Source organism: Falco peregrinus, chromosome 6, assembly GCF_023634155.1.
Source record: "Falco peregrinus isolate bFalPer1 chromosome 6, bFalPer1.pri, whole genome shotgun sequence".
In the NCBI taxonomy this organism is placed as follows: domain Eukaryota; kingdom Metazoa; phylum Chordata; class Aves; order Falconiformes; family Falconidae; genus Falco; species Falco peregrinus.
The window spans coordinates 78,757,604-78,784,821 of NC_073726.1; the positions used below are offsets into that span (position 1 = coordinate 78,757,604).

Below are 27,218 nucleotides of genomic sequence, written 5' to 3' on the forward strand. Positions count from 1 at the left end.
CTATGATTCTGTATGTACATCATCAGAGGGTGAAATGGTTTCAGAATATCTTCAGGAATTATTGTCTGTGTAAACAGTCTGAAGATCTTATGGGAGTCTTAAAGCAATTTTAAAGAAATGTGTCTTTCCTTTTCCAAAGCTGCAGTCATAACGCCATTTGGTCTAAATATACTGTTCAAGCAGTAGCCTGGAGACAATTGTTTCCATTAGTTTCTGCTATCTATAAATCCTAAGTGTGACCTTTCATTACTGACAGTACAGCTGATCAGATTAAGACGGTGCTATGGGACCCAGCTTTTCTGATGAAAATAGTCCTGTACAGCACAAAAAGAGAACAAATTTCACATTAAAAAAATACCCCCCCACAAAGTACCCAAACTCTTTAAGCTGAACACAGAATTCCTCAGTTATATAAAATAACAGCTTGGAGAGCACAAGGCGAGCTGTAAGGATCTTGAGGCCTTCATGGCTGATTTGTAAATCACAGAGGAAGGTGGTTTCTAAGTATCAAATCAGCAAATTAGTTACACAGACCTAACAAAAGTCCAACCTCTTTTTTTCTTCTGGTTTTACTAGCTTGAAAATCAGAAATACTCTCTCTGATGCTTGAGATCAAAGCTGGGGTAAAAAATTTAAATGTGAGACCACTAAATGGATTTCAGCTGTAGGAGCATGTTTAGCAAATACAAAATTTCAGCAAGCTGTTAAGTTTATTTTGGTCTTGAATTTGGTATATAATTTTGTGATTGCCCCTTAAAATATGATCAGAAATGCTAGTAAGGCCATGTTTTTTCCATGTCAGTCCTCAAAATGTCATCTTACTAAAACTGGCAAGTTGCAGGAGGGAGGGTACCATTAATTTAGGAATCTCATTCAGAGGCAAAGGTCTTTCTAACAGACAGCTTTCTGTTAGCTTGCCTGGAGGGCTACTGATGGATGTGAGTTTCCAAATCTGGGATTTGGGTTTCTTGGCAGCAGAGGCAGCAGCACCCCGTAGTCCATCCCATAGCCAGTGACCCCATGGCTCCCAAAACACCTGGGGCAAAGTTGGGAGCACAGGAATCTTGGGAGCTCCCATTCTGAGCAGGGCTCCCTTCCTGGGTCTGCAGCAGCAGCAGTCTGCCCCTCAAATCTCAGGTTGTCCCTGAGTTTCGTTGTTTGAGTTTCTCTATCCAGTTGGTGTTGAAGTTTTCAAAAGAGAAAAAAGATCACTTCTGGGCACACTTTGGAGGGGTTTTGTCCTGCAGGTGTTTTTGAAAATTCTAACTTTTCTTTTGAAACAATGATTTTTTGTTCTTGTATTTCTTTCAGGAGTTTCAATTAACTTTTAGAAACACTGTGGAAAGTACTATATGCATTTTTATGCCATAAAAAATTGACTATATTTTGCTTCATTAAAATGAGCATTTGAATAACCCAGTATTCTGGAATCCAGCAAATGCTTATGGTAAATGTAGGGAACTTTCCTGACAGTAATCCAGGCATATTCTTGAAAGGACATGCAAGTCATGTTCGTCCGTGTGAAAGATGCTCATCATCAATAAACCATACGAATTCTCTCACAGCCCCCAGCAAAAGGCCTGCCTGGCAAAAGCAGTTAACTCTGTAGCTTTTCTGAGCTGCTGTAGAGAAATCCATCACTTCACAAAACAAGCTGCTCACAACATGAAAAGAGTGTGTGACGGGAAAGGCATGTTTATCTCAACAGGGTAATTTGACTTCATACAATATTAGCAGCAAGTTTCTGAAAGGACCAATGCTAAGCACTCTCATCTGGAGCCAGATTTGTAAAGGCTTAGTTTCCACTTAACCTCAACTTGTGGGCAACTAACATACTTAACTTAATACTCTGCCCTCAGGGCATAGAGTGGTTGAGCTTTTTCTTCATGATCAGATTTATATCTTTGAAACACTTGAGTGTTTCAGACACTAGTATATGGAAGTTATAATGCAACAGTATTGTTGTGGTTTAACCCCCAGTAGAGCAAGCAGTGAAAGCAAAAAGCAGCCACTAACGAGTGCTGGGCTCTACAGTAAGGCAAGCAAGCCCCGTGGCAAGCACAGAAGCCTGCCAATTAATAGCTAAACAGTAATAACAGCTATAAATTTGATCTAGCACATTCCAAACACATTTTCTCAAACACATTGGGTGCCAAAAAGGACTGTCGTGGTTTAACCCCAGTCAGCAACTGAGCCCTACACAGCTGCTTGCTCACTCCCCCCACAGTAGGGTGGGGGAGGGAATCAAGACAGTAAAAGTGGGAAAGCTCGTGGGATGAGATAAAAACAGTTTAATGGATAAAGCAAAAGCTGCACATGCCAGCAAAGCAAAATGAGGAATTCATTCACCACTTCCCACTGGCAGGCAGGTGTTCAGCCATCTCCAGGAAAGTCAGGCTCCATCACGCGTAACGGTGACTTGGGAAGACAAATGCCATCACTCTGAATGCCGCTCCCCACCCCACCCCCCGCCCCTTCCTTCTTCTTCCCTCAGCTTTATATGCTGATTGTGAACTCATATGGTGGAATATCCCTTTGGCTAGTTCAGGTCAGCTGTCTCGGCTGTGTCCTCTCCCAGCTTCTTTTGCATCTCCAGCCTGCTTGCTGGTGGGGTGAGGTGAGAGGCAGAAAAGACCTTGATGCTGTGTAAACCCTGCTCAGCAGTAAGAAAAACATCCCTGAATTACCAACCATGTTTTCAGCACAAATCCAAAACATAAACCCCCTGCTAGCTACTATGAAGAAAATTAACTCTACCCCAGCCAAAACCAGCACAGGTATTTGTTATTACTATTACAGCTACAGCTGCTAGGAAATTTTGGACCTGGTTCCTTGCAGTGTTTGACTAGAACTAACGCAAGACACTTGTAAAAAATTGAAATGTAGAACACCCTTTTTAGTCTTGTGCACTAGTGTGTAGGACAGAGAGAACTCCTGCCTGGTGGTGCAGAAACTAAGACCTTGGTATGGTTCACAATCCAGCAGCTGCAGTATAGCATGGTGATCCACATTTGCCACTGAAAGCATTTAAAGTCATCAATCCAGTAATAATTCAGGAGTTGCAGATGGGCCAGAGCTGTGCTATTAGTCACGTGCTTAAAAATGCAGGGAGATCAAGTAACCCATAATAAAGTTTGGCACTTGGCTAACTTTGAGTGTAGGTGCTTTCGTGCAGTGTTTCTTTGTGATATGTGTGTAATTCTGGGCAAAATGTGCCCTGGCTAAGACCCTAAATAACACTGTAATACAAAAATAAAGAAGAATGCCTGATTCTGACACCAGTAGTAATATTGATTGATTACTATTGAAATTGCTTCCTGATAAGTCATACTGTCTTGTCTGAACACCTCATAATCATTCATGTATTCATCTCCATAATACCTGTTGGTGGAGTTGCAGCAGCATTGCTCTCCTTTCACAGTCGGGTTAGGGGCGCAGGGATGCTAAACAGGTTGCCCAAGGTCACACAGGCAATTTTGAGGAGCAGGGATTTGAAGCCAGCATCCAGCTGTCGAGTCAGCCTTCCTTTCCCATAGACCTCGGCTCCTGCATGTGCCTCTGTGTTTTACAAAATGTTCTGTGAGGATCTTGACATCCAGCTTTGTTGTATGACCTGGCCAGAGTTTCTCCAGTCTCCACTGGGGAGGCTTCTGGGTGGCTGCAGCTGGGGAAGGAATGGATGAGGAGTTGGCCTTGCTGTGAGGACCATGGGGAACTCACATCATAGCAGGTTTTGACTGCATCCTTTGAAAATTACAGTAAAAAATAGAGCCGCAACACTATTGTCTTTTTCCGTAATCTTGAGTGAGATTTTCTATCTAAGTGGAGATGCAGGGAGGGGATCAGTTTGAGGGGTCGCTTTGTGGAGCATCTCCACAGAGCGCAGTTTGCTTTGCTGCCTTGCAGCTTGCAGGGCAGAGGGAAGCACGGTGGGGGAGATTTCTCTGCAGGAATGCTTCCACATTTAACCTGCTCTGTCCTCCTCCTACTGCTGTCCTCCATTGCTTTGTCCGGTAGGTAGGTATTACTGCAAGAAGAGGAGGGGGTAACCTGGGCTATTACTCTTTGCTCTTCATGGTTTTTTTCTAAGTAAGCTTTAACCTCAAAGTCTGTGAGTTTACTAAGAACATTAGATGTGTCACCTGAAAAGATACAAATAGTGAATGATCTGATACACTAAAAGGAATACTAATTCCGTACTGCTAATAGTAGCTGGTACATGATTCACCTTTGTGTATAATAGCAGATTCACGTTGTTTCCTTTATGTTTTAGTCTTTGCAATTAGCTGATTACAGCCTAAATGGTTCACTAGTTTGTTTTGCATTTTTGCAGGGCAGAAACTACTGGATACGTTAGCTGAAACCTGGGATTTTTTCTTCAGTGATGTCCTGCCCATGCTTCAGGCTATTTTCTATCCTGTGCAGGTGAAAACTTATTCTTATTATAGAATCTTGAAAAACTGGAAAAAGCAACTTTACTGGTTCATCAACAGATTGATGCAGTCCGTAACTCTCCCTGGGCCAACCTCCCAGTGCAGCTGTTCTGTATAGTCATGTCATGGAAATAAGTTACTTACACAGAGAAGTTTGAAGTGCTTGGGTGAAAAAGATGAAGGGGAACTTTGAAAACAGAAGTGAAGTGCAAGGGGGATGGTTAGCCCTTCTGCCAACTTGCACTAAAAGTCAAAAAAGATTATGAATGGTAAGCTGAAATACACATACAGTAAAATAAGTGGAGCTGTGTTGACTTAAATATATGCATTTCCTTCTCTGCAGTGTGACTTTGTCTCTGAAGTATCTCCACTTTTGAAAAGGAATTTTATTTCCGAGGTCAAATTCTATGCTACTGTAAATGGACAGCAATAGTCAGTGGAGTTAGACCAGTTTACATGAGCACAGAACTTGACTCTAGTAATTCAAAGTCCACTATAGGTAGTTGATCTGATTTGGATGAAGGCTCAATCTTGTAATTAGTGATGGCCACCGAATGTTGTTTATCACTTAACTCCTAAGGAAATCTCTACCGGATAGGTAGAAGCGACCATCTGGAGTTTCTCCTAGATGCCTGCAGATTTTAGTGGGAACTTGGTGCCTGAACATATTTGGAGAAACTTCAGAAAACTTCTCCCATTTTTCCAAATGGATTTTATGCCTAGAATGGTTGTCCAAATGTTGCATCTGCAGATAATTACAGGCATGATTCAACTCAGTGGAAAAGGTGCAACTTTACGCATAATTTAGTTTTGAAAGAGCTCTAAAAGCATACAGGCTACTTCACCCATTAACTTGTGTGTTACTGTAGAAACTTTAAAATGATAGAAATAAGTTGGTGTTAAAAACCTGTTAGAACATGATGAGAGATTTTTCTAAGTGCCACATAATTTAAATACAAGGCATTTTGGCACTTACAGATACAGGTAGGCTCTCAGCCTGGTTTTCCAAAGCACTTGACTAAATTAGAACTCACTCAGATGTTTCTGAAAATTGCACCAAATACCCCTTTTCACTGTTATGTTCCTGAGGCCTCTGAAAATAATTTAGCAACACAAGTCTCCTCACCTTTCAGATGGAAATAATTGCTTGACTTTTCAAAGGAACATAGAGCGGTTAAGAGCCCTAAGTCCTATGTAATTTCAAATAGATCTAGGCGCCTGACGTTCTGAGGTTGCTTCCAAAAGCACAGCTGGTGCTTATGTGCTCTTGTAAATTTTATTCATTAACAATTGAAGCAGTTTGGGGCTTTCTTTGTTTCAGTATAAATAATTAAAAAAGTGAAAAGGCATGGGTGATGTGGGGTTGGGTCAGGCTTCTTTATTCCAAACTAAGATAAGTCAGTACCAGCTGAATAACAGACTTTCCAGAATTGTTAATGTTTGTCTGGCAGCACTCATAACTGCAGGCAAGAATATGTATGTGCAGCCATATATACCCAAGGAAGAAACCCTGATGCTAGAAACAGGAACAGTTTTACAGCCCCTCATAAGGCAAGCGGCGTTCATCTCTGCAGGCAGAGCTAGCATTGTATTCTTCAGTTGAGGTTTTCATCAATGAGAAAGTATTCTTGAACTGCAAAAAGATGTCTTTTAAAATGCAATATGAAACTTCATCTCTGCTCCTGCCTTATAGGGAAGCCTCCCTAACTGTAGAGAAAAGGAGGATACACAGATGGGCTGAGTCAGGATTCCCAGCATAATTTGAAGACAGTACCCAGCCAATACTCAAAATCTTGAGAAATAATGGAAATTCAGCCCTTTTTCAACCCTGCCTTTTTTTTTTCCAAACATTTGATACATTTTGTTACTGTTAAAATACAAAATGCTCGTATATATCCTGCACTCAGGTATGATTCCCCACCCCAACCCTTCATCATCTTCACACACAATCAGACTCAGTCATTGTCTTCAGTGTTCATTACTGCCAAATCAAATTCACTGTGCAGACTTGTAGGCTGCTCTGTGTCCTTTGTTATGTTTCTTTTGCTTTTCATTTAGGTTTACCATTCTTGTAATCCCTCAGAAGCGGAGGAAGGAATTTTGACAGAGGAATTTGAAACTCATTTTCACACTGCTTATAATCCATCTTGCTTTGTTTCTGTTTCTAAGGGGAAGGAGCCCTCGGTTCGGCAGCTGGCTCTTCTGCACTTTAGGAATATAATTACCCTCAACATTAAATTGGAAGATGCATTATCACGTTCCAGAGCCAGAGTTCCACCTTCTATTATTCAGATGCTGTTAATACTGCAGGTAAATTCATTACTTTTCTCAGGCTTTCTTTATTTGTCTTTCTGTACTGTGTTGCTGAAGTCTTCTTAAGCAGTCTCCAATTTTGCTCATTCATTGAAAATTTCTTACCCAGAATGCCAGAGCTTCTGTGCAGTTAAATATGGTCCTACTATCTAAAAGTAGAGACTGCAGAGGCTCAGATTTCATGCCTTAAGATCCAGAGGGTTTGAGAGTAAAGACTTGTTTTGAAACTCTAGACCTTGAAATACAGTTTTGCAAGCAGACCAGTATGTGGTAATAACGTGACTTCCATTAAATATTGTGTGTTGCTGCAGTAGCGGTTTTGGATGTGAAGCTTCACATCTGGCATAGGCAACAAAGTGAATATGCAATTATGGTTGAATCGTGGTCATATTTGGTCACTGGAAACAAATTCTATCAAAGCTGTTGATACAAAACCATTAGGACCAGATACTGGTATTTGCCTTCAGTGTTAGATTTTTATTTTTATTTTTTTTTAGTAGCAATGAGGAGAGCAAAGTAGGGAATTCCAGGCAAAAGGAGAATTTAAGACTTTCTTTTGCTTAATTAAAGAAAAGCATGAGCTTGTGTGGAGGGATAAGAGGGATAAGCCACAAGGGAGAGAGTGACAGGAGTGGATTTTTAGGGGGAAGAGGAAGGAGATTTTCCTGGGTGGTAATTTTTTTAATAAACAAATAGACTTACAGCAAGTGATAGGAAATAGTTTCTCACACTTAAAACATCTATTTCCTCTTCATCACCATATGAAATAGTTCTGTATCTAAAACTGTTTTAAAGAGCAGGATAATCTAAAGGCCAGTCATGAAAATGGAGCATGGAGTAAGATTCTCTCTGCTGGGTCAAGAAATGGTATTTCACCCCTGCTGTTGCTTGATACATGTTGGAGTGTATAATGGTGTGTTTAACCTCGTTTTCTCAGAAAAAGATATGTGATAGGACTGCCTGCTTGTTCCTTGTCTGCCTTCCCCCTAGCCTCTGTCTTGCCAAATGCTTCTTGAAACTGCTGGCTGATTGTGGCAGTGACAGCAGTATCAGAGATTTTAAGATTCCTAGGAGCTTCATGGAAATTAGTGTCTGGAGAGAGGAGAGGAGCCTCAGGGAAAAACTGGAGCATGGGCTTAACTGCATAATGAGACATCAAAGAATTCACATAATTGAACTGTGAACCCAGCTGTGTTAACACACACCGGAGACTCCACGTGAAGAGTACCATGGGAAAACCTTAATCACAGGAAGGTTGTCTATCAGGCCTCATCCCTGCTTAGATGTGAGGTAAACTGTCCGTTCTAAACCAGGCTTCAGCAGCGTCATTGCTAACAGATCTGCTAGCTTTTTTGTGTTTTCTTCTTTAGAGAGTCTGTGTTGGCTATGGGCAGTATCCGGCTTTAAATTAATTCAGTGGTGAGCTGGGAACTAAATAACATCCTGATTTAGAAAGTTCATAGGAGGTGATGTGGAGTGATTTGCCAGGATCAGGGCTACAAGAAACAGTTTCTTTGCAGATCTGCTTTCTTCAACAACCAGAAGTGTTAACAAGGTGGATGCCTGTTCAGGGTAAAAGGCCAAATCCATTCTTATTGCAAAGCTGTTGATGGAAATCAGTAACGAAGTGAGAGGGAGTTTGCCCCAGCTGTTTATTTCTGCATGCATTACCCACGGTTGTGTAGTGGGGGTGGTGAAAGTCCTTTCTCGGCAATAGGTCTGCCAAACTTGTGGCTTAAAATCTTGTGGAAATTACAGGAAAAGGTCAGAGAAGATCAGGGAATGAGATATATACAATGTTAGTCAATAATTTGTTCAGAGCAAAGGCTTTTTCCCGAACTCAAATGTCACATTAAACAAAAGCAAATGTTATACATTTATGACATAATAATGGAATTTTCTTGACTCTGATTAACTCAACATGTGAATAGGGCTGGAAGAGAGATAAAAATTCAGCTGTCCAAAGAGCACATCGTGGACTTGTGTGCATCAGTTTCCAAGACTGAGACTATGTCTTGGTGTGGACATTGTCTAATCCCTATTTCTGTCTACTGTAGATATCTCTTCCATGACAAACTTGGTGACACTAGAGGAGACTGCCATGGCTAGAATATGAGCCTAGTGTGTTGCTCCTGGACCAAATGTTGAACGTGGTGCTAAGTTTCCCCATTTCTGTCCTTGACAGCCTTGTGCAGCTGTGTTACGTGATTAAGGAGTAAGTCATGTTCTTCAGGACAGCAGCTGTAACATCAGCTGAAGGTCACAGGCTGACAAAGGTCCATGCTAACATGCACCAGTTTGTCCTGTTAAATTGGATTAAAGTGGCAGAGATTTGGTAACTAACACAGGGTGCATCTGGTATTGCTTATGTTTTAGCTTCTCACAGTGTAGAGGAAAAGCTCTGTCAGTTTGTCGGGAGAAGACATTTTCCTTACAGAGTGGAAGGGAAACTTTTTAAAGAGGTAATGGAAGCTGCAGCAATCTTTGGACTTTATTCAGGAGGTAGGCGCTGATTTTGGCAGAGCTCAATAAGCACACATTTTACCTGAACTTGGGTTGGCTTCATTGGCTTCAGCATGTGAGCAATTTCATTGACCTCTGTGAAGTTACTGACCTATTGCAAGTTGCACGCATTGCTTGCTTGCTCAGCTGGCCACACTTTGGCAAGAAGAATAAAACAGTCCCTGCCAAAGACCTCCTGAATAAAAGGACCTGAAATGACGTTGCACCCCTTACTTCATTGTTTGGGTGATTGTTTTTCTTATTTGCATCAAATCTGTTCCCAGTAAACTATTTGCTGGACGTATGCCTACTAGCTATGCATTTAATACCCTAGCATGTGATACAGCACCCACACCAGTCCTCTGGCATACAGTGACATAATAGAGTATATATGTTGGGACAGAAGGGGTCACCAGCCTCACCACCTCACAGTTTGCCCAGAGACACAAATACCTCAATTTCTTTGTGTTTAAGACATCAAAGGAAAAAAAAATGCTGGAGAGGAAGGAAAATCTTCAGTCTTCTCTATGCAGTCCCTTTTTGAAGGAAAGAACCTCCATGTCTAGGATAAAGCTGTTAAAAGTACCGTAATAGCAGACTGCATATCTGAAGCTTTCTTGTAAGATAGCCTCCATTTAAAGGATCAGAAATTAGTCCTTGGATTAATTATTAGACTTGGGTTCTCTAATCCAGTAGAGCCATTTCTCACCAGTGCTATAACCTGGACTAATTACAAACCAGCAATCTCTGAGGAAAGAAGCAGACCCCCAGAACTGGGGGGAAGGACTGGTACTCCTGTGCTGTTGAAGTCAGTGGCAGTTTTGTCATGGCTTGGAAGAAGGGCCTTATACCACTCAAACTTTTGGTTGCCAGCATAGAGTGACCCAGTTACAAAGCACAAACTGAAATGTTAATGCTTCATGGTTGCTTATAGGCAATGTAAGCTGAAGCGCCTCCAGGATGCTCCTGTTAAGTTGCAGGGCCTTCAAGAGTAGAGTCATGACTGAGAGAAGTAAAAGAACTAAAACTGCTTTTGAGCATGGAGCAATGCACAGGAGTTCACGTAACTACACTGAGTTGTCAGTCTCAACTTGATGACCTTTCTCTTTTGGTGAAATTAGGAAGCTGGAGTTAGAGGGATAAACAGAAGCAGAGATTAGAAAAGAGTTTTCTCCTTTTATACTCTGTGAACCTAAAAGAGCAGAACTACCACCAGAGGATAAACAATCCGACTTCGTTCCCAAAGTGTGTTGTCAGAGAAGACCTTTGCCACTGAAACTGGAACATCTCTCCAAGTATGTCTCCAGAGGTCTGAGACAGTTGGAAGAGAAGAATTAAAGAGCGTTTATCTGCATCTTTCTGTCAACATCAGGATTATTTGAGTTCACAGAATCTGTCTGGGTGACCCATGGTATTAAAAACCTCTAGAAGCACACAGCACAACCTCTCTCGTACTGAAGGATGAAGCCTCACTAAACATAAGCTCTGAAGAGGAAAATAAACCCTGTGGTTTCCTTTTTGGCTTCTCTGAGCTTCATTTGAACTCCCTTGCCTGTTGCCTTTCTCTGTGAACGAAGACAAAATAAATACATAAAACTGCCCAGTGGGACCTATTTGTTATCTCCGGAAAGTTCCTAAATGTAGATTCAGCTCCTTGCACTTTAAAGGAGTGGAAAAGCACATTGCAAGAGCTGAAAGCAAAATGCAGAGTGCTTTTTTTCCATCTCAGCAGCCACAAAGCAAACCAGACAGTGTAGTGGTTAAAAACAAAATACCCTGTGCTATCAGAAAACCTGCCTCTAGAACAACAGATTTGCTGTAACACTACAGTGTGTGTCAGCTGGGGTCAATTCTTTATGGCCCTAGGCTTTCAAATTTAGTGGCTGCTTTTGAGAGGTGGTCTTAGTCTCTTAGACCTGAAGCACAGGTTGAACAAAGTGGCGTGGGCGGGAGGTTTCAACATGCTCTTCATTTCTCTTTACCTTTTTGTGAATTCCTGGTTTATAAGACACAAAAAGTAAAACCCATTAAACAAAGGTATTGTAGACCCTTATCAAAACCCTCTGCTTCCCCTGGGTTGTGCATAAATGTGTTTTCTTCCTTCCTGGTGAAAGGGTGGCTTGTCTATGTGGTTTGCATCAGCCCCATAGGCATGTAAGGTATCAGGTAAGAAATCTTACAGCTGGGACACTGCCTGACACCAAGGGAAGAGTCCTCCATTGCTTTGTTTTGACCTATGTGAAACTGAGAATCTGGCCCTCAAGATTTACACCTTAGAGTAGTTTGTAGAAACAACATTTACTTCTAAGCCATGTCCTCTGTCTTACTGTGTCATATTTATTCTCTCTGTCAGCAAGGGAAGTTTGCAGTAATTAAATTGATACAGGTTTGTTATCCTGGAATTAATTTGTATTGTCATGATTTTTAACAAGGCATAGCATTCATTTGTTGTAGGAAAAAAGTTCTTTTTAAAATAAAATCTTGACCTTTTTGCTAGCGAGGATTGCTTGTCGCACTTCATTTTTAATTTCTTCATGTGGATTTTATTGTTGTGCTAGTTTTCTGGTCTGGGAATCATTTCTGTGAGGAAGCAGTAAAATGCTAGAAGTATTTAATCTACATCTGGGGGAGCTGCCTCCAGCAGGTTGGGATATGCTGTGTTAATGAGTACGAGACCAGAAGCTGTGAAGGGACCGGGGAGTTAAAAAAGTGACAGCAGCAGTAGCCTGAGTGCAGCACAGGGGAACCAGAAAGGTCTAAACGTACATTACAGTGGTGCTGACTTTTTGGTTGGCTGATAGTGCCAGGCAGGAGTTATTTGTACTAACCAACCTTTGCTTGCTTGCATGTCAGTCAAGAGCAATTGCCCTGCCATAGCTGGGACCTTGGTGAAAGTGGTAAGGACGTGAGTCAGTGACGGTCAGTGGCTATCCATTTTCCGTGTACAAGCTGTAGGCTTATAGTTAAGGAGAGAAGCCACTTCAGAGGTTTTTTCCCCTCTATAATAATGTTTTTAGCTCTGTTTCTACCTGGCAGTTATTTCATGACTTACCATGAGTATGTTTTCTGTAGGGGTGAAGGTAGGGGGAGGGAGTGTGGTTGCTCTTAACCACTCTGTAAGCCTGCCTGATGGGAGGCCTTTTCAATAGTAATTCCAGTGCATCCAGTGTTTCTGCACCACGGACCTTGAAAGATCTGCACTTGTGTGGACCCTTTTTGTAACTTAAGACCAATGGAAGCCCACTGACATATGAAAACTTCATTTTGAAATCGAGTACTCTCCAGATCTCGTTCTCAACATATTTGACAACACTATGTGTTTCCACTTGCATAACCTTAAGCAGTGGAAGAACAGGAAAGCAGCATAAGATGTTGTAGTTGTTTTGCTTTGTTATATGCGAACCTGTCTCATGAACACCATGGCACAGCAATTCAAATGTGCATCTTGGCCCTCCTTTTAATGCAAAGATCAGTGTTCAAGAGAACATGAACATAACCTTGTCCATACCCATTAAACACAGTTGTTTTAGGAGGTAATTTGCATTGTGCAGGCTCCCTTTGGACATACACTCATAGTGCATTTTAAGAGTACCTCACGTTAAGTAAAATGTTGCATCTGTGAAGGATAACAGCTAACCAAAGGTACAGCTTCAGGCAGAGTTGGTAAAATGCTGCAACAGTTGTCTAGACTACCCAGAGTTATGCTGTTGCTGTCCATCAGGTCCTCTGCAGTTACTGCCCATCTGCTGTCTTGCACTGTGGTAGGTGAGAAGTTCTTACTTGTCCTCCTTCAAATTACTCAACACTTGCCTTGGGGCTAGAGTGGGCGTGCATGGAGTTGCTGCATGGAGTGTAGCTGCTGCCTACAGCACCTGAGGCTACCTTAGCCCACAATAACTCACTTGTGCAACATAAGTGTGAGTTGTTTCAGCTCAAGTCAGTTAGACATCTGTTGAACCTCAACTAAACCAGGTTGTCCTTGCTAAAATATATGCCTTGTCTCCTGGAGTTTGCCTCCATTAACGATACGGGCCTGTTAAAAACAGTACAAGTTCATTGGTAGGCAAATCCTCAATCCTTAACAAAATAGACCTAAATCAGTAAAATCATTCCTAAATTAGAATGTCCCTGCGGACCCTATAATTTTATCAAGTAAGAGGGAGAAGGTTTTAACTAATTGCAGTAGTTTGTACAAATGTCTCTTGCGGACCCACTTGGGCCAGTAAACTGAAAGAGGCATAAAAGATAGCATAGAGATTTTGACTATTGAAGAACTCTGAGCAGGAAATGTTCCCACAGTGCAAGAATCCTTAGAGGCAGGGTGCTTGAATACCATAATTCATGAGTTGTCTACAGGGGGAACATAAGAAAGTTAATCTAAGCTACCTTTTAAAGAAGATTAATTAAACCTCATTAAAACTCTGTATGTACGCTCATTCTGAGAATTAAAGGGGTGAGAAGGGAGGTGAGTTAAATTGATGACACTTCAATTCTATTTCAGAGGCCTAGGCACAATTTATCTAAACAGCTTTCTGTTCTTAATTTAGTGAATATAATTTAGTTTTCCTGAGTGTCCCCCGGCGGGTAAAGTCACGAAGGTATTGTGGCTGTTGAATTGCCCAGGGGGTTCCCTAAGAAGTGGCAGTCACTTCTTGGCTGTTATGGACAGGCACAGACCTGGAAGCCATCCCATGTGGGTAGATACCGTGGGTGGTATCTACCAGCTGCAGCAGTGGTGGCACCCAGCACAAAAGGACCGTTTGCTCTCCATGACTGCATTGTGTCCATGCAGGTAGTGAGGTCCGCTGATGCTGTGGTCAGGGTCGCTGGTACAGCACCTCCTTCTGTCCTGCTGGGGTGTGCTTGGCCCTACTCAGGAGAAGAACAGCGAAAGTAATTTCCAACAGAAAGGCTGTGCAGGGTTGTTCCATAGTGTTGCATACATGGGCTTCCCCATGGTTTTTGGAGACGAATCAACATTGGTTTCCAGTCAGATCTGTACAGAGCTGCAGCTGTGTGTGGAATGGCTTGGATAGTCCCCTGTGCTGGTAACCACCATGGTCCTGCCTTCTCACTGCCAAAACTTTCCAGCGGAGCACGGGGCTAGCAGAGATGCTTCCTGCCAGGAGATTTCAGAGGCAGCACATGTGCTCATTCTCCTTCTTGAGCCTGTGCTGCGGCAGACACAGGGCTGCACAGTGCTCGCTGGATTTTGAACACTGGTGCTTGCTGGTAGCACAGCTTCTTCTCCCATTATCTTGCTGGCTGCTTCATCAGCTTTTACCTTCAGATATGTTGCCTTCTGACTGTTTTCCTCCCCCAACCACATCGTATTTTCCCACAGGGCAGAAGGAAGGAAGGAAGAGAGGGAAGTAGCTGGCAGCGTTAGTCACATGGAGGACAGCTAGAAGCTCATCCTTGCAGCCAGCTCTTTCTCTGATATGAGTTTCCCCCTTCTGTCTTCGATTATGCCCATAAACCGGGTCAAGACCCAGTAGCAGCTAGTTGCAGAGTGCCAGGACACAACGGGGGGAACTCCCTGCGCTGTGGGCCTGTTAGACGATCGTGACTGACAGGCATCAGCGATGCCCAAGCTGCTGAGTCCTCCTGGATTTGGTTGGTGACCTGAGCAAGTTACAGGGACTGGACAGCAGCTGACAGAAATGCAGATGCTGTGAAGCTTTGTTTGGCATGTAGGCAGCGGGAGCTGGAGCTGGCTGCGCTCTCTGGCAGGCAGCCAGCTGCCAGTCTGGTTTGGGGACAGACAAGGGCCAGCACTCCCTGCTCTGGAAAGGAGGTGTCCCCCGACTGTAGGCACAGAGTGGTTTGCCCACATCCATGTGAATGGCAACTTTGTGGAAGGTTCCCCTATAATTAGAGAGCCACGAAACGAACAAGTTTACTGCATTAATTGTTGTTTGGAAGCAACTCTGGCAGCTGTTTGCTTTCCGTCAGGAGTGATTTCTCCTGGGGTTTTGGTGTTTGCCTGTTTCTCAGTCTATGCTGTAACTATTATTATGGGAAGATGTGTTTCCATTTAATCCAACAGGGTGGTTAAAATACATTATATAAAAAGTCCTAGCCTCTGCCTTTTCCCCAGAACGTGCACTGGGAAAGGAAAGAGTTGTGAAAGGTACAAAAGCTCCTGCTCTGCAGTGCCACCTAAGCCCTGTCCCCAAGCCTTTCCTCTCGTGGCCTGTGGTTGCTAGTGCCAGAACCAGCAGCCCACAGGGATAGCGTGTACCAGGCTGGTGGCACAAGGGCTTGTGCAGAGGGTAAAACGGCTTTGTAGTGGATTTCTTCCAAAAATAAAGAGGCTGTGTGTTGAATTCTGCAAAAGATAGGGGAATGATTGAATGGGTCTCTCAGAGGCATCCTTTCTCCCATGGTGAGTGGACAGGGTTAATTGTCTTCTGTCAGTAATTTCACAGTCTTACCCTTAGCTCTGCTGTGGCTGCAGAAGAAACAGCTACGTGGCATGGTGATATGCGACATGTACTGTGAAATTCATTAACTTGCCACCACCCAATTATTACAAGCAATTAAAAGGTAAACAGTTAATCATGTGACAGAGCAGGTTTCAGATTACATTATTTGATTTAAGCAGTTATCTGTTGGGAGCCTTCTCCTGTTTCCAGTGAGCTGCTGGGTGGTTGCAGCAAAATTTCTGCAGCACAAGGTGACAATGATGTGACAGGTCGTACCTGTGGGTCAGGCATGTGGGCAGTTGTGCCAAGTGTCCCAAGTAGGTTATGGCTTTGCTGTGAGCGAACTGGCTGGCCACAGTGGCACAGTTTTGCTGAGAAGGGACCATCCATCAGGAACAGGGTGGGAGCTGCAGTGGGGCAAGCGAGGGGCGCAGGGAGTGCCTGACTCATGTGCTCTTCAAAACAGATCCAGAGGCGTCTGGTTTGAAGTCATTAGGCAGGGGATTGTGCTTTAGTGCTCTCTGATCCAAATGCAAAGCAAAAAGCAAGCATGCTGCAATTAAGCAGATGGTGGCAAGAGGAGAAGTCATCATTTAGCCTGTGAAAATCTGTCGGAAAGGTATTTTACAAAATACAGCTGTTGTACTCAGAGTGGCTCTTGCATAAAACCAATTAAATTTCTTCTTGAGCAGTTAAGAGCTGTCAGCTGCTTCTGTTACCAGCCGCCATCTATCTCCAAGCCTTCTTTCTTGCTAGCATGGGTGGACAAGAGCCTTCATGCGCTGACCACTGTATGAACACAATGAAAATACGGTCTCTGCACTAAAGATCATGCAGCCTTGATGCAAGAGACGGTAGATGTATCTGGACAGACAAATGGGGAACAGAAGGAAACAAGGAGACAAATATACTAGAAGTGATTTTATAACAAATAATAGAACATTAGCCTTAGTGGTCTAGATGTCCTCTAGAGACCTAAAAGCAATGTGGTCCTTCTTTCCTCTTGTAGGTTGCTTATTGGGCTCCAAGAAAAAAAACCAAACAAACATCCCTCGTTCTTCCTGTATCACCCATGAGCTGTTCTTTTGGTTTCCTTGCTTAGTTGAAGAAAGCAAAACCTTGGAAGAAGCAGTTTCTCAGAGAAGATTGTTTCTCAAAATGTCTGAACCACATGCACACAGATGTTTAGGCAGAAGCTAATGCAGCTCTGCTAAAGCCCGTGTATAGTAGAGGAGGAATTGGGCAGTAGTTTTGCCTAAACAGTTCTGGAGTATGGTAATATATGTAGATGTGTTAACATTTAAAACAGAAGCAAGGAGAAAGCTTGCTTCATGGAGGTGGTTGTGTGATATTATGTGAATTAATTTAAAGTACCAGCCAGCATTAAGGGGAGGGGGAAGAAAAAAAAATAAATACTTTGTGGGAGCGTGGAGTTGCCAGTGTGCATATCCCTGGCAGTTAATGGGGATGAAGGAGGGAAGGTCAGCCCTTTAGAGCCACTTCTGTGATCACATCCCCAATCCCTGTACTGTTTGCATTTGGGGAGTGTGCTGCTCAGTGCTTTCTGGCTCTAAACTCAGATTTTGTATGCTTATTTCTGTTTCCTTTTATCCTCTACACATTGGGTTGCTGAAAGAGGGTTTCTGCTCTAGATCCAGTCAGTTACTTTCTAAGTATTTTGGATTGGCAAATACTTTGTTCTGTAGAAATGTGCTGCTTTCAGCAAAGCTTTTGCTGTATGCCAGGAGAGCTCCTTCAGGCCCAGGCTGCCAGGCACCTGGGCTCCAAAACTTCTGTGTTCTGGGATTGATGGAAGGTTGACCTCCTTGTGCAAGAGAGTAACCATGAAGTGCTCACTCAAGAGTGCACTGCTCAGTTCCCAGTAATCCCAGTGGGTTGCTCTCTGGCCCCCCAAGCAGCAGGCTGAGGGCAAGCAGCTGTCCTGAGTGCCTGATTACCCAAGCAAACAGCTACATGTAGGTGGTGTCTGAACCACACACCATCTTATGCCAGGATAGGTGATCTGGAGATGATCTGCTGCTTTCTGGCTCACAGGGATGAGTTATTGGTGATGAAAATGGTGTCGCTACCATAAATAGCAAAAGTTAAAAAAAATCCAGAAGGCACAGCTGACATGTCTGCACAGTCTATTAAAGTGTATTTCAGAAAAGTCAAAAATTTGTTGAGTAGATTCAGTCACCTGCAAAGGATGAAGTAGCATGGAGGATGCTGAGGAATGAATGTTCATTAATGATTTAAAAGGGGAGTGTGGCTGTGAGAGGCAGTAACAGAAATTCTCACAAGTAGGTAACAGCAGTCAAGTTAATCTTTGCAGCTCTTCAAAAGCATTTCTTGGATATGTCTTCAAAAGACCCTGGATGCACTGTGGGAGGGCTCTGCCATCTTTTTTTCTGTTTAAGTACCACCTGAAAGTAAGTGCAAGATGGATTTTCTTGTAATAAATGTTAAATGAGAAAACACTGAGAGCCAAGACTAGGTAAAAGACTTGAATGCTCTGACTTAAAAGTAATGAATTCCCCAGCAAGGTTAGATGAGCTTAATGTGTAGAGATCAGCAAGAACTTCAGGAGGGAGCCTAAAAAGAAATGAGAAGCTTCATTCTCTTGGACACTAAAAATCACATCTAATTATTTGGTAACTTCAGTGCACATGTGTGTTTGCCCATGAGTGTAATGTGGCAGTGCTAAAGCATTTGTAAATGCAGATAAATGAACTCCAGCTCAAATTTATTCCATAAACAGCTCTTCAGAGACATTCACCTCTGCATAGATGCCTTTGGTGGGTTCTTTCAAAGTCACATTAGCTTATTTGACTGAGATGATTGCAGCTCTCATCTATGCCCAAGGGAGTCACCTAACCAGGAATCAGACAACCTTTAGCCCTAAAACTATGAAAGGCAGAAATGCAAACCATTATTTTTGTTGGATCTTTGTTAGCAAACTGGCTGTGCAGCTTCTGCAGGTTCCTAAGCACTGTATTTAAAGCCTGAAAGCAACTTCCTACCTCTAATCATTTCGTATCTTTCACTTATCTTCAGTCTTCATCAACTGCTTTGTCTTTTGCAGTCTTATATAAAATGTTTAATTAATTGCAGTTTAAAGAAAAATGATAGATTGGATTTCTGTGGGTCAGTGGAAGACTAGCCTGTTCTTAGTGTCTGATCCTTTCTGGAAAGAAAAATCCCATTGCTAGCTTTCTGATTTGCAAAACTCTTACCAGCTGAACACAAACCGTGTCTGGGTGTTTTGTCATCTTTATCTTTTGTCTGTGTCTCAGTGGCACCAATGAAAGGAAGAGAGAGACAGAGCAGCTTCTCACACTGACATTGACATAACTTGGCACTTGCTGGAGATGAAAGTGAATATGACAAGATCTTTATTTCTGAGGCAGTCACAGGGATCTGAAGTGCTGACTTCTGTCAATACGGCAATGGCAAGCTTCTCTGCCTCTCCCTCCTGTGAACACTGTTGCTATGAGAAAAGCAAGAGGCAGAGATGAGACAAGACATGATTTAACCCTTCAAATATTCTAGGCTTTACCAAAATGTCAGTGGCTTAGGATAAAATGAAGAGAGGAAAAAATAACGTGAGGCAGCACTGTCAAGGGCTCATAATGATACAACCATGAATTGTGCAGCTGCATCTGTCCAACAGCAAAAAGGATTCCGGTGCCTAGGAATGGACATGTAATGCGCAGGGCATGGCCTCCTGTGGTTGTAAACCAGTATAAAATTATTAACCTGGCAGGGGTTATTCTGACTTAAAGCAATTGAGAATTTGATGTACGAGTCCTACTTTTCACATTTCCTCCTGCCATGAGATACACCTGTTTGTGAACACACGTAGCATAGTCTTAGAGATGTAGTGAAAATGAGTCCCTTATGAATTCTTAGTCCCCTCCACCAGGCTGAGATAGCCCTCTGAGAGGGAAAACTGCTTTCTCCCAGCTTGTTCCAGTCTGCAAAGGTGTGGCCTCCATTTCCTCTTAGCTCAGGCACATTTTCTTATTCTGCCTTTGGACTGCTGCAGAGAAATCCCCACAGGGAAGAGGGCACACATAGTTTAAGCAGATCAGGTTCAGTTTAGTCAACACAGGCTTGGACAAAGCAAAATTTAGGCCCTGCTTGAAGCAGTTTTGATCCTCTTTTAAGTCTGTTTCCTAAAGGCTAAAAAATGTTTGTTACCTGCTTAGGATGAAAGTGGCATGAATCACCAGGGAAACCTAGGAGGAAGTACCTGAAATTTTCTGTCCTGGCAAACACAGACATGTGGGCTAAAAGTAGGAGCAGGAAGACTGAACTCCCAGTCCTTGACCCCCTTCTGCTCCCAGTTAGCTTGATGCAGAGCATTTCTTTTTACCCAGATGTCTCTTCAAAATGGATCAATTGATCTCGCAGTCCCTCTTGGTGAGCTTCCAGAGTTTACTCGATGTTTTCATGGAACTTGAAGCTCTCAGACGGAGAGTCTTCTAGAAATGCTGAGCCGCATTGAAGCTAATAGAAGAACATGGGCCAGCAATGTGCCCTTGCTGCAAAGAAGATGAAAAAAGGGAAAGACATGAATGTACTGGAGAGAGTCCAACAAAAGGCCATGAAGATAATAAAGGAACAGGAGCATCTCTCATGTGAGGAAAGGCTGAGAGAGCTGGAACTGAGAGAGCCTGGAGAAGAGAAGGCTCGGGGGGAATCTTACAAATTGTTAAAAATACCTGAAGGGGAAATGTAAAGAAGATGAAGCCAAGCTCTTCTCAGTGGTGCTCAGTGACAGAACCAGAAGTAAGGGGCACAAAATGAAATACAGGAGAGTCTGTCTGAACGTAAGGAAACACTCACTGACTTGCTGTGAGGATGACTGAGCACTGGCACAAGTTGCCCAGAGAGGTGGCAGTCTCCCTCCTTGGAGACCTTCAAAAGCCATCTGGACATAGTTCTGGGCAACTTGCTCTAGTTGGCTCTGCTTAAGCAGCGGTGTTGGACCAGATGACTCCAGAGGTCCCTTCCAATCTTAGCCACTCTGTGATTCTGTGAACATTAAGATTTTGTCCTAATATTTAGGAATATAAGTGGAAAAATTCATCATTCTCTCCATGTCTTGACCTATTTTCACTCTGTTTCCACCCTTGCTGGCTTGGGCCGGACCACCAGCTGATGTCAGTCAGCGTGGTTCCACTTAACTGCAATTAACATTCAGGGTTAGGCTGAATGATTGTTGTCAAGAGTCCAGTGCTTCTCTGTTGGACAGCAGAAGGGTTCAGCATTGCACTTGCTCACCTCCTAAATAGAAAAGCTGCAACTACACAAGAAAAGCACTTTGTGAAAGTACCAAAGAAATCTGTCCTTTTCCCTGTCCAGAGGACTCGGTAGTTAGCTTGATTCTTTAATTCTGGAAACTAGTTATTCTAGCAATTATTGGCCATCTTCATCTTGTTGGTTAAATAATTTCTAGCACAGATTGTTTATACTTAAGGGCTGCTGCAGAGTCCCATGCAGCAAGCTTTTGCATCACTATTTGCCAGAAGAACCAACATACTCTCCAAGAAAGCCTGCACAGAGCATGCCCTATTTCCTTTTTTTGCCTATACACTTCTCCTGCTATCACTGTTATCAAGAAAATGTTGAATTCAGTTAACTTTTGGTCTGACACTGAGCAGGTAATTCTCTTCACTGTTACCCTTGGTGTCAAGATTGCAAAGGCTGAGAAGAATCCATTGTCACATCAGATATACCTCCTTGAGTTGACTCATAAGTTTGCATTTACTCCATGTGTAAATGGAGGCCAGATGCTGCTCCACAAATGTAGTTCCATTTGTATAATACTGGGGGTCTCATTCTGCAGGGCTGACTCCCAAGGAACAAGGTGGGCAGCTGGGGATGAGGGAGCCCAGTATCTCCACCTGTTTGGGCTTCCTGATTTTGTATTGGAGCCCAGAGAGTTTCTGAAGGGAATTGAAGAGGGAGATCTTTGAGGTTTTCAGTAGTGTTGTGCTTGTCAGTTGAAGATGGAGTAAATGTGAAGTGGGAGGCTCCACGGTGATGATGCTCCACAGTGCAGTAAGAGCAGAAGCTCTGAACAGCTGTGTACAGGACAGCTTCAACTGTTTGGGCAACAGTTGCTGCTCCAAGAGCCACTGTGGTCTCCTCCAAAGCGTGAGGCTGTGTGGGCTTGCTCAATGGAAGTGTCACAGTGCTGTAAAGAAAACGAAACTTCTGCACACCTAGGGACCACTCCTAAAGCCTCTTCTCAACCAAGTAAACCATAACATATAACTTCTCTGCCATAGGTTTGTGTGTGAGCATTTGCAAGATCAGTAAAAATAAGATTATTAGCTATTAGATGATATTAAGTATGTGCATGTGTCTGTTCAAAGGAGGATTGAGGGATGGAGACCTTATTCCAGACCCGTAGCATAACTGGGAGTGCATGTGCTGTGCCACTGGTGGTGCACACGGCAAGGACTGGTGGCCCATTTGTCCCCAGTTCCTCCTCCCAGTGATTTCATGCATGCCCTGAAACAGGATTGCTCTGTGTTGCTCAAGTTTTAGAAGGCTAGATAGGGTGAGTGAAAGGGGTTACATGGCACCGAAGTGGGGTAACAAGTAGTCATGGCCTGTAAGGGCACGGGTTTCCAAGTCTCTTACAAGCAAGGCTGGTGCTATCTCTTTGACTAAAATAAGAAGCAGATCTTGCCATTTCTGTGGTCGTTAGGGTGTGGACTGCAGTATACACACACACCCTTACCAATTCTCCACCAGCAGTGCTGGCTGAGTAATCTATGTTTTCACTATAGATACTATTCTGTGTCTGCCTTGTGGTATGTCTTGTGACTTTTAGTTTCAGTTTTCGCTGGGAGTATTTGAGCAACTATTATATCCAGTATTTGTGAGATTATCACCACTGTGTGCGTGTGTTTCAGTCATACTGGTCTGACCTGTTGCCAGTTAAAGAAAGAAGTGTGGTTGTTAATGGTTCTTCTTTCCTCCAAGGAATTTGCTGCTTTTAAGCAGAAGATAGTCACATTTCTTTTTCTTAGCTGTTCTCCTGTGTGGTTAAGACAGGGCAGTACATGAGGCCAAGACCTCACTTTGCATTTGGGCCTGACCCTGTAAATGCTTCCAGCAGTGTTTGTTTCCTTTCACATCACACCAGGTCAGGACTCTTTCAGCAGGTGGTAGGTCACAGCTTTCTGTTGGTGGACCAGGGTGGAGGCCAGCCATCAAGGATGTCCCAGAAGACACATGGGCAGAGGACTTTGCTCTTCTGGGTCATCAAGTCACCAAGAGTAATAACTGCTGAAATTACTTCATTAAATGATGCAGAAGTCTGGCTTTTACTCCTTCCTTTCCTGAGTCCAGAAGCTGGTAAACCAAGATCTAGCTCGCAGCTGTTACTGCTTGGTGGCCCCTGTGGTAGAGCTGCTCCCACATCAAGCAGCAAGACTTGCTGGACCTCCCTTGGGACCTGGCAGGGTGCTGGGCTTGGGTCCAGAAGGCCTGCTTGCTTTGCCCACCCTGACTTGGGGGAAGACAGATTTTATTTATGTTTTATTTTAATATGATTTTATTTTATTCTATCCGATTTCATTTTTTGTTTAAAAGCTATCCAACAGTTTGTCCGTTGAAATAGAAGGCAGTGTTCTGCACCAGTAATTATGTAAACATGCTGATCATCTGAAGCATTAAAGCTAAAGTTGAGTCCTACATCATGTAATCAATGACCAACGTGTACTTCAGCACATCTGCAGTTGCAGGTGGGCATGAAGTAGTTCTCACTGTTACATCCAGTTGTTAGGGTACACTAACAGTACATCACAGTGGAGATGCCTTTTAATGTACAGTTTATTAAGTAAATGGTCCTGTAAATACTCTGTGCTAAAGAAAGAAGTGAAAAGCAACAGAGTGATACCACCATTTCTAGAAGTTATTAGTGGTGAGTGCTATTAGTTAGAAATGGAAATTGTAGAGGACCTATCCCCTTTCATAAGTATTCAGCAAAACACTAAGTTACTGCTGGTCAGTTAAAAAGCAGTTCGTGATTTAATAGTGGTTTATGATTATTTTCAGACACAGATGAGTAAGGAGTTACCTGGGGCAACTTACAGTTGTCTAGCCATAACTAAAGCAGCCTGCGGTAAAGATGAATACAGGGAGACTCATACAGCAGAGGAGCTCAGCAGATGGCAGGGGGCTTGCCTGGGACCTGAGAGAGGAACTCAAGATGGATGTGGGGTATTACAAAACAGCAGATGTCCAGGGGATGAAGCAAAGGGTTAAAATGAGTCAGGCATGAGAGTGATGGCCACGTGGAGATCCAGCTAAGACACCAAAGTGGAATAACATGAGCCAAGCATCAACAAAAAGCAGCCAGGTATCAAACAACACCCAGCAGCTAGGTTTATTTCTAGCCTCTTGGCATGCATGAGACATCCCCCTGAGGTGTACCTGATAGCCAGAGGACGTGACAGCTTTAGCTGTAGCTCTTGTGTCTCCAACTGTTGTGATTTATGTGCTCAGTTCTCCAGTCTGGTGCCTTGCCTGCCATTAAGAAGGCGATGCATTGCAGGATTTTTAGGATAAATCATTTTTCAGTCAATGTAACCCACCAATTCCCAAGATTTCAAGTCAGTTGGATGAAGTGGTGAATATACTTTTCTTCTGCTGGTGGCTGCTCTGCCCACCAGGAGTACTTGAGAAGAAAATTTCATCTTTGTTCTATCTAGTGCTGTGCTAGCAAGCTGTAATTCACAGAGCGAAGAGGCAGAAGCTGGTGCAGCCTGCTCTGTGGCCCAGGAGCAGGCTGCTTCTAGGGCTGGATTTCATTATGGGTCTCCCTGGGCAGGTTATTAACGGTGGGGATTTGCCACCGGTTTTTGCCACTGAGAAGTGAGCTTTGGCCACCTCTTTACTCACCAATACAGGTAAAAAGATGTGCAGCTTCGCATCCAGTTTTGGAGTGAGAAGTGAGAGGCGCAAGAAGCAAACAAAGCCAGCATGCACAAAACCAGCTGCCTTTCTGCCACACACCAGGGTTTCACGAGCCAAGTCTTTTCCGTAGGATGTCCTACATCTGCTCACAGGAGCATGGGAAGCCTAAAACTGTGTCCTAATTTAGCTGGGCTATCTAATGAGACATACCAGACCATCAGCAGCCAAAACAGATTTTCATGGCTGTGACTGCCTTTGGGAATTGCTTCATGTCTGTGTTTTTTACCAGAGCCTGAGGAAGTGAAGTAGCCAATACCAGGTGAAAAGTCGTGGAAGGTGGATGATTAATTTCTGGGCTCCTTTGCAACTCACAGCCTGAACGCCTCCCTGGTGCGCTGGGCTTGCAGCCCGGTTTGTGGTCATTTCAGAGCATTCATTTGGAAGGGCTGATACTCTCCAGTTATATTTTAGGTGTGCTTTTTTACCAAAACCGAAAGGATTTCAGTTATGGTGATGAATAGAAAGGCAGAGCTGAAGCCTCAAGGGGTCTGCAGCAATGACCACCTAGTTGCACAGAGACAGAGGCTGCAGGCAGGCTGGCATCTTGCACTGAGTTGGACTGATGGCAGGTCTGCTCATCTGTGTGCCACTATCATTGTTGACTGCCTATGAAGAGAAGAGCAGAGTGTTAAAAATTAATATAACAGGATAGTTGTGATTGTGGTTATTTCATTGCCGTGGTAAAATAAAGGAAGGGCATTTGATACTTTTTGGTTTTTTTAAAGGAAAATTATGACAAATGTTTGCTACATAAGAGTTTACGTTTCTGGCAGCATTGCAAGAAATATAGCCCCTGCTTAGGTACAATGTTGATAATGGCTTAATATTATTTTTTGTTAAAACATTCATTCATTAAAAACTTCAAAGCAATCCATCTTGGTTGTACAGCATGCAAAAGGTTAAATCTTGGCCTCGGGCAGGTTTTAAGGTCATGACTGAGGAGGATTCTTCAAGTCTGTAAATGCCTGCCTAGAGTGACCTCCGCTTTAGGACCACTTTAAGGCTTAGAGAAGCCCTATATACTGGAAGAGGAGGCTGTGGCCTTACATGGAGTTATAAAACCCCCAGCTTTTTTCTTCTGAATGTACCTGTTTATTTGCAGTGCCAAATGATTAATTAATTCTTTCATCTGTGCTTTCTTAAGAAGCCCTTGCGCCCTTTAGAAACTCAGTAGGCATTTGTGGTTAACTTACAGAATTAATAGGGTTGGAAACCTGAGCAATTTGGTGTATCTGTTCTTGCTGGAATGACTTATGGTTTGGACTCACGGGGTTTTGTTCCCAAACACAAGGAGTGTTTTGTTCCAGCAACATACTTGAATGCAGCAACGGAGGGCGTGCGCACAGCTGGTGCCATGGTTCAGCAGATGGGGCACTAACTTAATAAAGTAGCTACCTTAATTACCTGTGGTCTTTAGGGTATATGGCCCTTCTGTGAGTGCTTACAGATTTACATATCAAAACCAGTAGTGTATAGGGTCCTTTTAATGCTTTTGAACTATAATATACAATTCTCTGTTTCCAAGTGATTTAATTACAGGTTAGTGAAGTAAGGGACTTGGATAGTGTGTAACATGCAGAAATACGTCTCTGTTCTTGGTGCTGAGTACAGAACTTTTCCATTTGCAATAGTATTCACATATCCAGGGCTCAAATCCCCATTATCCATGCCTTGAGAGTAGGGCAGACTCTTGTCATAATATCACATTATAATCCTTCCAAAGATAATGAGGTGACTCTCGTTGCATTTCAAAACAGTGTGACCAAGATGAGGTTTTGATCCATCAGCCACACTCTTCCAGAAGTACTAAGGTACTGGCAGCTATTTGATACTGAGCCAGTTTGGCCCTCAACTGAGAAACAGATCAGGCAAGGCCTTTGAAAAGAATTTTAATAGACACATCTCACACTTGCAGAGAAGCATGAAACTCTCCTGTTAAAATGAAATTGGGTTCATGAAAGGTCACAGTTATCTTTTTAAGTAAGTTTTTGCATGTCTGCAGAGCAAATATTGCATTAAAGATAAGGGTAGAATCGCTGTTTTACTGATAATGCTCCATGCTTTCTTTTTTCTTCCAAATTACGATATAGCTTCCTGCAAGCTAAGCAACCAGCCTGCTAGATAGCACTTTTTTCTTTATTGCTATACAATGACTTACCAAACTAGCGAGGCCCCAAGCAGTGAGTACTAGAAGAACCACGAGCTGCCAAAATAACAGCAAAATACTTCTTTTTATTATTTCATTGGTGAATTTTAAGTCCCGCCAACAGTTTTTCAGAAACTATTGTGACATAGGTAAGAATCCGAAGTTGGCTTTACTGTAAAACTATTTTTCCTTTATATGCACAATCACTTAGAAATTTGGGAAAGGATCTAAAAAGGACTTCATATATCTTTGAGTATATATAGATATCCATGTAGATAGGTGTATAGATGTCTGTACATGTATATCTATCTCTGTGTATATTTGTGTATAGATATGTGAAGCATTTATAACCATACTTTGCTCCATCCTAAACTTCCACCAGAAGCGGCTTCCCAC

At 43.0% G+C, this 27,218-nt stretch overlaps 1 protein-coding gene across 10 annotated transcripts in view; it reads left to right on the forward strand.

Annotated features, from left to right (window-relative positions):
- The window catches only part of PRR5 (proline rich 5), a 94,286-nt gene that overhangs the window by 58,675 nt on the left and 8,393 nt on the right, over positions 1–27,218 (forward strand). For all 10 annotated transcript variants that reach the window (XM_055807563.1, XM_055807566.1, XM_055807562.1 and 7 more), the window contains 2 exons: positions 4,334–4,425; positions 6,603–6,743. In XM_055807563.1, the coding sequence (XP_055663538.1) occupies positions 4,334–4,425; positions 6,603–6,743 (233 nt within the window). The remainder of the gene's footprint in view (positions 1–4,333; positions 4,426–6,602; positions 6,744–27,218) is intronic.